Genomic DNA, 11,690 nt, shown 5'->3' with positions numbered 1-11,690 from the left:
TTCCTCCTGTGGTTTGTTTCTTGGGTGCCTACTATGCGCCATGCTGACGACTTGAAGTGCATTCTCCTGGCCCTCCTCCTGTAAGCTCCTCACAGCCCTTGGGAAGTAGGTATGGGCCCCATTCGCAAGTGAGGAAGCTGAGGACCGGGAAGCGGAAGTGGCCCTGCGGAGAGGAGAGGGAGGGAGAGATGGGAGGAAGCTGCCGGAGGGAAACGCACAGCCAGCCTCCCTGCCCCCTCCTGGAAGCCCGCAGCGGCTTCAGGCCAGGGGGCGGGGCCTGGCGGGGGCGTGGCCAGCCCTGGGGCCCCATTGGCTGCGCGGAGGCACCCGCTGAATAAAGCCCGGATGGGCAGCCCCTGGGACAGTTCAGAAGACAGTCCACCTGTCCACCTACCCCCCATCTGTCCATGGGCCATCTGCCCAGTCTATCCATCTGGACCATCTCCAGTCATCCCTCCTTGGCTTACTCGCTCTACCCAGCGCCCCGCTCCATCGCTTTGCCAGGTGAGCGGCCCCATCCCAGGACCGGAGTGCCTGCGCCAGCCGGGGCTTCCCAGGGGAAGAAGGGCAGGTAGAAAGAGTCTGTTGGGCATAAAAACCCATGCTTTGGAGCCAGACTGCCTGGGTTCACATCCAGCTCTGTGCCTCAGTTTCCTCATCTATAAAATGGGGACGGTCATAGGACCTTCCTCATAAGGTTTCTGTGAGGGTGAAATGAGATAGTGCATTTAAAGTGTCCGGTCCAGAAGTCATCATATTTCGTTTTTACTGAGCTCTGACTGTGAGCCGAGTGAGAGGGGGAGTGACTTCTGACGGTGGGGCGCCTGTCTAGCGTCCCTTTCTGAAGTCTCCCCTTCAGGGGCGAGAGTAGCAGGGTGGGAATGGGGTGGGGGCAGTTTACAGGTGCTGGCTTCACACAGGGCGAGGGGTGATGCCCGCGAGGGGTCCCTGTTGCCTCACTGAAGGCATCTGATGCTGCAACAGAGGCAGGTGGTGGGAGGGGCTTCCCAAACCAGCGGTAAGGGGTCTTCGTGGTTGACACTTCCCAACTCCAACCGGGAGAGATCCCTGAGGCCAGGGCTTGGTGACTTCACAAGACCCAGGGCTTTAAGGTCCAGTCCGCCAGAACAGGGGGTGGGGGGGTGGCTGGGGGGGAGGCCATGGCTTGGGGAAAGCCCCCAGGAGCTGAGAGCTATTTAGACCGATGGGGGAAGCCCCTTGTGGAGTGCCTCCAGTCTCTAGCTTTCATTCACAAGATCTAGAGGGGAGGCAGTGTCTGTCTGGGCCGCCTCCCAGGCCCTGAATGTCGGTTAATTTGGACAGACATGGGATGCCCACATTTGGGGGGTTCTAAGGCCGGGGGGTGTCAGGAATCCCATCGCCTACTTTCCTTCTGACCCAGGCATATCTGGCCCAATCTGGGAGAGGCGATGCCTGAGCCAGGAGGGCCGGGGTGGGGGGGGGGGGGGCTGGACCAGACAGTGTCACTGGAAACGCGGTGGGGGCTTTGCCTTCCAGGATGGTACAGGGCGGGGGGGACCAGAGAGGCCGCTCACCCAACTACCCGCTGATCAATTCTGGCTCAGCCCAAGTCGAGGGGCATCAGCCTCCCCCATGATTCTCAGCAGGAGAGAGGACAAGATGGAAAGGCTGGGCCACCTCAACTTCTCCGTCTCCCAGGGGGCCTGAGCCACCCCCACGTGTCCTAGAGAGAGCCTCGGCCCTGGAACCGGACTGCTGGGTTCAGATCCTGCCCCCCCCCCCCCGCCAACCCCTGGCTGTGTGATCTTGGGCAAGGCACATTAATGTTCCAGTCCCCATCGCTGGGTGACAAACTACTGCAAGATGTAGCGGCTTCAAATGACAGCCATCATCACGCTGTTACCTGTCGTGGTTCTGGGCTCAGCCAGGCAGCCCCCACTGGGCTCTCATATGGTTGCAGTGTGACGGGGGCTGGGCTGGAGCCATCTCAAAGTGGTGTCCCCTGTCTGGCAGTTGACATTGGCCATCAGCGGTCACTGGGACGCCCATATGTGGCCTCCGCACGTGGCCTGGGCTTACTCCCATCTCGGTGGCTGCGCCTTGAGAGGGAGCTTCCCGGAGAGATGGCCAGGCTGTGTGGCCTCTGTGACCCCGCCTGGGGGCGGCGGGGCCCTGGAGCCGGCTTACACCGGCTCTGGGAGCGGATTGTGCCTGTCCGTGTTCATTGCATCATGTTGGCCTTGGCGAGGGACGTGCGTCACGGAAGGGCATGCCCTGCAGTCGGGGCCTCGCTTTCCTTCAGAGATCCCCTTGTTAACCATTCACCAGCACACCACTGCTCGGACGTCACACTGTCACCTCCATTGCAGCCACAGGCCCCCCAAGGCCAGGGGAGGACACATAGACCCCTCCTCCCGCAGAGAGCTCGTCAGTGGCGCCTCGAAAGCGGTGCCTGCGGGATGGGAGGAGGTTATGTAGCCATCCTGGAAAACATGATGGGAGCCTGTCTCCTGATCAGAAGAATGGGGCGGTATAGTGGCATCTCTAGGGTTGTCCAAAGGATGCAATGAATTAATATCTGCCAAACTGAAAACAGTGCCTGGCACATGGTGATCACTTTATAAGTGATCATTAAGTACTATAGTGATTATTATTAAAACATGATAAGAAGAAGAAGCTGGATAATAATAAATAATAATAAAATAATAAATATAAATAAAATAATTTAAAACAAGGAACAGGGCTTTCCAAAAGTTCGTTTTAAAATACACACATATTTATATAATGAATATGTGCCCGCGGCCAATCGAACAGCACACAAGGGAACTCGGAGCGCCCGCTCTCCCCAGAGGCCCCGCCCGGACTAGTTCCTCGCGTGTGTGTCCTGGGATGCTCCATGCACGTGGAAGCAAGTGAACTGTGTGTGTCCACATTTTTCGCACACATAGCCCAGACCTGATGTCCCGCCCCTGCTTTACCCACTGAGCCATCCTGCCATTCCTTCTGAGTCAGCACCTGCACCGCCCTCCCCCCCACGCCCCTCCAAAGCTGTGGGGTCTGAGTGTTCTTGCTGAGGGTCGAGCCTCCCAGCAGGGTGGGTGTTGAGGGGGTCCTTATCCCCATTTTACAGATGAGGCAGCTGAGGCCCTGGGGAGATGACTTGTCTGATGTCACCTGGTGAGGAGGAGGCCGAGTTGAGATTTGACCCCGTCTCCAGGACATTGTGATCCGGGCCCTGTCCCAGCCTCCTGGGAAGGGAAGGAACAGGGTCACTCACAGCCACACCGAGAGGCTGCGCTGGCACCAGGGCCACCCTCCAACCCTCCGGGTTTCCTTCCTTCCTCCAGCAATGACGTCCACAGAGTCCCTGCACGTGCAGACCCCGGTCCGGGACAGCCCGTCCCTTTCCAAAGTGGCCGGCACCAGGGTCTACCTCAAGATGGACAGCGCCCAGCCGTCCGGCTCCTTCAAGATCCGGGGCATCGGGCACCTCTGCAGGACGGTACAGGACGGGCTCCGTCAGCAGGGCGGGGGCGCCAGGTCCTCTCTCCTCGACAGGGCAGGGCGAGTGCTGCGTGAAGTCTCGGGCTTTCAGGCTGGGCCTCTAACTCCCCACAATGCCTGAGCATCCACCATTAGCACCTCCTCGGGTTGAGGGGTGCCCGTCCGTGAGGTCCCCTCCTGGGCTGACCCCAGAGCCACCAGGTGCCGGCCTCTCCCTCACCCGTCCCTGAACCAGCCTCTTCGGGGAGGGAGGATGTCAGAGGCCAGGGCAGTACAATTCTGTGTGCAGGAAGGAGAGGTCAGCATAAGTTGGAAACAGTAGGAGGTATTCCAGGTGGGAGGGGAAAGCCCTGGGACAGACTTTGAGGTGGGCCTGACCCCTCCCCACTTACCTCCACAGTGGGCTGAGCGAGGCTGTAAACATTTCATCTGCTGCTCGGGTAGGTGGCCTGCATGCCTCTTCCTGTCCTCTGCTGTGTGTCCCGGGGCCAAGTGCTCCACCTCTCTGGGCCCTGGTTTCCCCAGCAATGAGCTGTTGCAAACATCTATAGCAGTCCCAACTTGGATTCCAGGGGGAGGCCGGTGGTCACCCAGGGGAGTTCAGAGCCCTGAGGTTGGGTTGAATGGTCCCAGCCAGGCTCCCGGCTCCTCCCACACTGACGCTCTCTCCACCCCCTACCCCTGGCAGCGGGCAACGCAGGCATGGCAGCTGCCTACGCCGCCAGGAAGCTGGGCGTTCCCGCCACCATCATTGTGCCCAGCACCACCCCTGCCGTCACCATCGAGCGGCTCGAGAATGAGGGTGCCATGGTCAAGGTGGCGGGTGAGGTGAGTGCTGACCGGAGCGGGGGCCACAGAGGGCACCTGGTGGCAGGGCAGGGTCCTCCGGCGCCTCACCCCATGCCACCTCCCCTGTGGTCTTGCAGATGCTGGACGACACCTTCGAGCTGGCCAAGGCCCTGGCGAGGAACAACCCCAGCTGGGTCTACATCTCTCCCTTCGACGACCCCCTCATCTGGTACGCAGAGCCAGGGCCACCCCTCCAGCCCTGGGCACCTACCACAAAGCACACCATCACGTGCGGCAGTTGTGCCCGCGTGTGCACGGCATCGTGTAGAAGCACAAGCAGATAGCAAACGCACACGCACGCGCCCCAACGCCCACTCGCCGTGGCCACACCCAACACTCCCATGAGCCAACACACAAGCTCAGAGACACAGCAATCTGCGACTGGGTCCCCCGGGAAGCAGACCCGAGACAAAGATTTCACAGAAAGCAGTTTGCGTGGGAGGTGATTCGTTAGCGGCGTGGGGAAGGAAGGAAGCCACTAAGGCTCAACTGGGCAGGCGGCTGCTGGGGGCAGCTGGAGCCGAAACCCTCGGGGGGCCCCTGGGAGCCAGTGTGGAACGTGAACCAGAGTTATCCCACCCGTGCGAGAGGATGCTGGAGTTTAGACAGCAACACCCGCAACTCTTCATTCTCATCGTCACTGGCTGGGGGCTATTCTCAGGGGGTGTCCTCAGGGGCTGTCGTCTGCTGGCACCGCCGGTTGTCACATTCATAGGCAGCTGCGGTGGCAGAGAGAGCCCTCGGGGCAGAGGCAGCTGCTGGCAGCTGGAGATCTGGGCGGAGTCGGGGAGGAGGGGACTAGCCCCGAGGCCCGTCAGCTGCCTGGGATGAGGGCAAGTGGCACCGCCAGGAGCCCCGCCTGCTGTCCCCAAGAAGCCCAGCCCTGACCTGCCACCCTCCCACCCACTGCAGGGAAGGCCACCGTTCCATCGTGAGAGAGCTGAAGGAGACCCTGAGCACAAAGCCGGGGGCCATCGCGCTGTCGGTGGGCGGCGGGGGCCTGCTGTGCGGAGTGGTCCAGGGGCTGCAGGAGGTGGGCTGGGGGGATGTGCCCGTCATCGCCATGGAGACCCTCGGAGCCCACAGCTTCCACGCCGCCACCACTGCCGGCAAGCTCGTCTCCCTGCCCCAGATTACCAGGTGAGCAGCCAAGGGAGGGCCCCGTCGGGTGGTCAGCCAGCCTGGGGGCTGCCGGGCAGGTCCCGACACCAGTACCATTTCACAGGTGATGACACCGAGGCTTCGGTCACCTGCCCAGAGTCACAGTCCGTGGGTGGTACTGCTGGGACCCAACCCAAGTCTATGTGGCTCAGCACCATGAACGTCACACTTCTGCACATGAAAAGTCTAACACTAGTCATTCATTCTGATCCTTGGGGGAGGGCTCCACACCTCATTAATTTGCCAGCCATTTACCGAGCCCCTAATCTGTGCAAGACGCTGGCTGATCCTGGGGGACAGTGAGGAATAAACACAGTGCCCGGGCTCATGTCCCAGCCCCACACCTTTGACAGATGGTGTTTCATTAGGATCAGGTTTGGCCACATTATACGGGAGCCCAAAATAACAGTGGCTCAAACAAGATTGAACTTCATTTCCTCTTTTATATTAAAAAAAAAAGTCTGGGGGGCGGGCGATGGGCTAAATGAGTCAAGGGGGTCAAAAGGTACAAAATCCCAGTTAAAAAATAAATAAGCCCTGGGGCTGCAATGTACAGACTGGTGACTATCGTCAATGATACCGTATTGCATATTCGAAAGTTGCTAACAGAATAGATCTTAAAAGTTCTCATCGCAAGAAAAAAATTGTAACTATGTGAGGTGACAGAAGTTACCTAGATGTATTGTGGTGATCATTTCACAATATATACAAATAGTGAATCATTATGTTGTGCACCTGAAACTCCATATAATGTTATATGTCAATTATACCTCAATTAAAAAAAGTCTAGAGGCAGGCAGGCAGTCCCAGGGCAGCACCCTGAAGGCAGCGGCCCAGATTCCTTGAGTTTGTTGCCCCATCATCCTCATCATGTAGCCTATGGCCCAAAATGGCTGCTTAAGTGCCAACTATCACACCCATACTCCATGTGGCAGGAAGGTGGAAGCAAGGGCAGAAGCTATGCCCCTCCTTTAAAGACAGACACAATACTTCCACTTACCTCTCATTGGCCAGAACTTGGTCACATGGCCACACCTACTGCAGGGGTGGCTGCGAAATGTCTTCCCACCAGGCCTCCATGTGTGCAGCTGGAATAGATATGGGGCCGACATGTCTGCCACAGATAGGGGCCACTGAGTCTGAGTAAGAACAACTTCTGGATTCCCATGCCCAGTGCCCCGGAGCCACCGTGCTGGCCTCTGATCCCACACTGTTGGGACTGAACAAATAATTGTTGAGCACCAACTCTGAGCCACACGCTGGGCTAAGGGCTAAGGTGGTCCAGACCCCGAGATGCACCTGGGCGAGTCGGGGAGATGGGAGCAGCCAGGGATGACTCGGGGAGGCGGGGGATGGAACAGGCTGGTTACGCACGCAGGTCCTAGTCACAGGACCCTGCCGGCAGCCACAGCACCACTGCTCCCTCCACGCAGGACCTCGGGCAAGTCACTGCGTGCTCTCTGCCTCAGTTTCTCCTTCTATAAAATCGAACCAACTAACAGCAGGAACTGTTGCGAGAGTTAAATGACACTTGTGAAGTGCTCAGCACCCAGTACTTCTCAAGAAGTCAGCGCTATGCTTGTGTTCAGGGGGAGGACCGTTGGAGAATTCCACGTGGGGCCGCGGGACTGAGTGCTCCCCCTGGAGGACTCCTGGGAGGAGGTGGCCTTAATCCTGAGCCTTGAAGGGCGGGCAGGCCTTGGGCCAGCAGAGCGGTGCTAAGCTCAGTGTGGGTGAAGCAGGTGGTGGTGACAGCCCGGAGCAAAGGCTGGGAGTCCCTCCGGGGGACCGCAAGGGGGTCTTCCAGGCACTTGCTCCTGAGCTGATGTTGAACAGAAAATGACACCGTTTGCCCCACTGAAGCAACCTGTGCCTCATTAGAGGACCCCACTCGCTCCGGGGAGCCCCCGGGACCTCTCAGTGCTTCACGGCTGCGGAGGGTACGCCCCGTGCCCCCGCCTGCGGAGCCCCAGTTGCCTCCTCCCTCTCACACCCATCCCCGTCTCCGTCTCTCCCCGCCATCCCGACCTCTGCCTCCCTCCTCTCTCTGTTTCCCCCATTCCTGTCCCCTCCTCCATCACTCCCCTGCCAGTGTCGCCAAGGCCCTGGGTGTGAAGACTGTGGCGGCTGAGGCCCTGAAGCTGTTTCAGGAACACCCCGTTTTCTCTGAAGTTGTCTCGGACCAGGAGGCAGTGGCCGCCGTGGAGAAGTTCCTGGGTACGTGCCAAGTCCTTTCAAGACCTGACCCACTGGTCCGGGAACTAATTTGCTGTCCACTTGGGGCCACAGGATTGCATTCACCACAAACTTCCCTCACAGTTCTGTCTCCTGTCCCTTCCTAGAACTTCCCGTTAATGAAGAGAATACAGTGCAGTGGTAAAAATAGGAGGGCCAAAGCCACAAATGAAGATGTTTGATAACCATGACAGTAGGGGACAGTAACTGAGTATTTTAAAAAGGTTGCTTCTGAGCTTCCTGGTAGCCAGGGTGAAAAAGGAAAGCATGGGCCTCAGCTGTGGGCTCAGGGGTGGGTCTGGAAGTACATGGGACTCTTTCTAGGTTCAGCCTAGGACAGGGATGGCAAACAGACACACACACGCACACACACACCTGTGTGCACACACATGCATACAGGGTCGCAGATATGCTGCCACCTAATTCTCCTGCACTGGCAGTCAGTTTGGCTAATCAACCACGGCTCTCCTACTCAGGCGATGCCTCAGAATCCTTCTCAACACAGTGCTCAGGCGACTATCACCATTTTATCAATGTTAGCATCAGGATGAAACCTAGCCCTGGCTCAGGTTGGGAGGTCCGTCTAGGGTAACGATGGGGCTGGTCCAGGACCTGAGTCTGTGGCCAGGCCAAGAGTGGACTGGCTCATAAACCCCACACTTTACCCAGGGCCCGACAGTCCCCTTGCACCCTGTGGAACTCGGGCCCCGCCCTCACCTCCCCCTCCTCGGGCAGATGACGAAAAGATCCTGGTGGAGGCCGCCTGCGGGGCAGCCCTGGCCGCCGTCTACAGCCACGTGGTGCAGAAGCTGCAGGGCGAGGGGAAGCTCCGTGCGCCGCTGTCCTCGCTCGTGGTCATCGTCTGTGGGGGCAGCAACATCAGCCTGGCCCAGCTGAGGGAGCAGCTGGGCATGAAGGACGGGCTGCCCCAGTGAGGACGCCTCCCCGTGTGCCGATCCCTGCCCGGGAGACCCCTGCAGGGGCCGGAGTCTCACCAGCTCCCCGCTGCACACCGTATTCTCGTGGCCGCTTGTGGGCCTGTGGCCAGGCCAGCCAGTCACCCTCCTGTCCTCTCTGACGCTGTGCCAAGGGGCCAGCGCTCCCGGAGGCGGGGCCTGGCGGTCAGCAGCCAGTGAAGCTGTGAACTGAAGCTCTTGGCCGTCTGTGTGACCGCTCTGTGACGGTCCTTAACAGAGTGACAACCGCCACACACAATGTACCAGGCCCCAGAGCAGCGTGGGCGGGAGGGACCAGGATGGAAGAGAGGTGTCCCCACCCCAGGCCTTTCCCCCAGGGAAGGTGGACAGGGCTGTGGTCCAGGGTTGAGGAACCACCTCGTCCTTCCTCCCAGGAAGCCCGAAACCCCATCCTTCCTCATTTTTCTACCGTACAAACTTTTTCATTGACAAAGAGAAATATTTATGAAACGAAGATCCTCCGGATTCTCCATCATTGTTGTCTTCCTCCCTCCCCTCCTTCACCCCCACGTCTGGTCTCGGCCCAGCTCTCAACAGCAAGTGCCCCCCGTCCTCTCCTCGGGAGCCCACAGGGAGGCCGGGACCCCGACCCCAGCTGGGCTGGTATGCCGGGATGGGGCATCCTGGCCTGGCGGGGAGCAGGGCAGGGAAGTGGCGCTGCACGAGAGGGCTCGGGGTGGGACAAGGGCTGTCTCCATGGGAGGAAGAGCCAGCTGGGGAGGCAGAAGAGGCAGACCGTCCTTCCCAATAACAGTCAGACCCATGGGAGCAGAGTAGTGAGCCCCCCATCCCTGGGGGTGTGTACACTGACGACGCTCATCTCCGGGACAGGGAAAGAGTGGACTTGAAGTCAGTGTCGTGCAAACTCTCCAGAAACAGGAAACCCTCTCTTCCGAGGAGAGTGTGTGCTAAAGCCGGCATACAAAACAGACAGAGGAGCTGCCGGGCGGCCTGGAGGCCTGCGAGTAGGCGAGGGACCCCACTCAGGACGTCCCCACACCACCCACAGCAGCCCCAGCGCACTTTTCTGGATCGCCAAGTTCAGAGTGAAGTCTGAGAGCCACGCCAGCTGTGGGGATGCCGCTGTGCACTTTCTCCAGAGCGTCCACGGGCACCTTACACACTCTAGGTTCCTTCACCTTGTTAACTGTCTCCAGAGCAGGGCCTTTTGTTCCTTTTGTCACAAGGTGTCTCCACGACCTGACAACAGTGCCCGGCGTGCAGGACACGGTCCACAAATACTTGCTAAGGAACGAGCGCTGAGTGCCGCCCCGCGGGGCTGCGTGCGTCACGGCCGCCATCACAGCAAGCCCTCGCCACCCACCAGGGAGGTGCTGCTCACAGCACCGCCCCATTTTACAGAAGAGGCAACAGAGCCTCAGAGAGGGCGAGTCCCACAGCTCGGGTGGAGGCAGGATTCGAGCCCAGGTCTCTGACTGCAGGGCTGTGTGCTTTCCTCTCCCCAGGCACACAGCACTGGGCAAGTCTTGTCTCCTGTGGCGGCTCTGGGGAACATCGGATGCAGAGGGACGCTGTTTTGCGTTGATCTGTACCCTACAGTAGGACCTGGGAAGGTCCTGGTGGTTAACAGGGCCCTAGAACAGGACCTATAAACACATGGATGGATGGACGGACGGATATGGACAAATGGATGAGAGATGAATAGACAGATGGGTGTAAAATGGATGGATGGGAAGATGGGTGGGCGATGTGTGGGTGGATGGATAGGTGATGTGTGGGTGGATGGGTGATGTGGTTGGGTAGATGGGTGATGTGTGGGTGGATGCATGGGTGATGTGTGGGTGGATGGATAGGTGATGTGTGGGTGGATGGGTGATGTGGTTGGGTAGATGGGTGATGTGTGGGTGGATGGGTGATGTGTGGGTGGATGGATAGGTGATGTGTGGGTGGATGGGTGATGTGGTTGGGTGGATGGGTGATGTGTGGGTGGATGGGTGATGTGGTTGGGTAGATGGGTGATGTGTGGGTGGATGGGTGATGTGTGGGTGGATGGGTGATGTGTGGGTGGATGGGTGATGTGGTTGGGTAGATGGGTGATGTGTGGGTGGATGGGTGATGTGTGGGTGGATGGATAGGTGATGTGTGGGTGGATGGGTGATGTGGTTGGGTAGATGGGTGATGTGTGGGTGGATGGGTGATGTGTGGGTGGATGGATAGGTGATGTGTGGGTGGATGGGTGATGTGGTTGGGTGGATGGGTGATGTGTGGGTGGATGGGTGATGTGAGGGTGGATGGGTGATGTGTGGGTGGATGGGTGATGTGAGGGTGGATGCATGGGTGATGTGTGGGTGGATGGGTGATGTGTGGGTGGATGGGTGATGTGTGGGTGGATGGGTGATGTGTGGGTGGATGGGTGATGTGTGGGTGGATGGGTGATGTGTGGGTGGATGGGTGATGTGTGGATGCATGGGTGATGTGAGGGTGGATGGGTGATGTGTGGGTGGATGGGTGATGTGTGGGTGGATGGGTGATGTGTGGGTGGATGGGTGATGTGTGGGTGGATGGGCGATGTGGTTGGGTAGATGGGTGATGTGTGGGTGGATGCATGGGTGATGTGTGGGTGGATGGGTGATGTGTGGGTGGATGGGTGATGTGGTTGGGTAGATGGGTGATGTGTGGGTGGATGCATGGGTGATGTGTGGGTGGATGGGTGATGTGTGGGTGGATGCATGGGTGATGTGTGGGTGGATGGGTGATGTGTGGGTGGATGGGTGATGTGTGGGTGGATGGGTGATGTGTGGGTGGATGGGTGATGTGTGGGTGGATGGGTGATGTGTGGGTGGATGGGTGATGTGTGGGTGGATGGGTGATGTGTGGGTGGATGGGTGATGTGTGGGTGGATGGGTGATGTGTGGGTGGATGGGTGATGTGGGTGGATGCATGGGTGACTGTGCAGATGGACAATGTGGGGATAGGCTGGCAGATGAATGAATGGATAGATGGACAGACAGGAGGATGCAG

At 58.9% G+C, this 11,690-nt stretch overlaps 1 protein-coding gene across 3 annotated transcripts; it reads left to right on the top strand.

Moving 5' to 3' along the window:
• Window positions 1-313: 313 nt before the first annotated feature.
• Window positions 314-8,666, top strand: SDS (serine dehydratase). Of its 3 annotated transcripts, none has more exons than XM_044775823.2 (8): window positions 314-504; window positions 3,330-3,484; window positions 3,887-3,926; window positions 4,175-4,314; window positions 4,413-4,504; window positions 5,248-5,475; window positions 7,589-7,713; window positions 8,401-8,666. In XM_044775823.2, exons 1-8 carry the CDS (start codon window positions 408-410, stop codon window positions 8,664-8,666), a joined length of 1,143 nt encoding a protein of 380 aa, XP_044631758.2. In that variant the 5' UTR covers window positions 314-407. The 3 variants fall into 3 exon arrangements, with proteins under 3 accessions (XP_044631758.2, XP_014714111.3, XP_070372225.1); XM_014858625.3 differs by having other exon boundaries at window positions 325-504; window positions 8,467-8,666; XM_070516124.1 differs by having other exon boundaries at window positions 364-504; window positions 3,113-3,484; window positions 8,467-8,666.
• Window positions 8,667-11,690: the final 3,024 nt, after the last annotated feature.

This window comes from Equus asinus, chromosome 8 (genome assembly GCF_041296235.1).
Source record: "Equus asinus isolate D_3611 breed Donkey chromosome 8, EquAss-T2T_v2, whole genome shotgun sequence".
Classification (NCBI taxonomy): Eukaryota; Metazoa; Chordata; class Mammalia; order Perissodactyla; family Equidae; genus Equus; species Equus asinus.
Note: the sequence above shows the minus strand (reverse complement) of the source record. Positions and strands in the feature narration are given on the sequence as shown.

Excerpts from the sequence above, each read along its gene's own strand:
- SDS (XM_044775823.2), top strand. The coding sequence starts at position 408 with ATGGGCCATCTGCCCAGTCTATCCATCTGGACCATCTCCAGTCATCCC. Across the intron at positions 3,485-3,886 it reads TCGGGCACCTCTGCAGGACG|TGGGCTGAGCGAGGCTGTAA; the intron begins GTACAGGACGGG and ends TTACCTCCACAG. Across the intron at positions 4,505-5,247 it reads TTCGACGACCCCCTCATCTG|GGAAGGCCACCGTTCCATCG; the intron begins GTACGCAGAGCC and ends CACCCACTGCAG.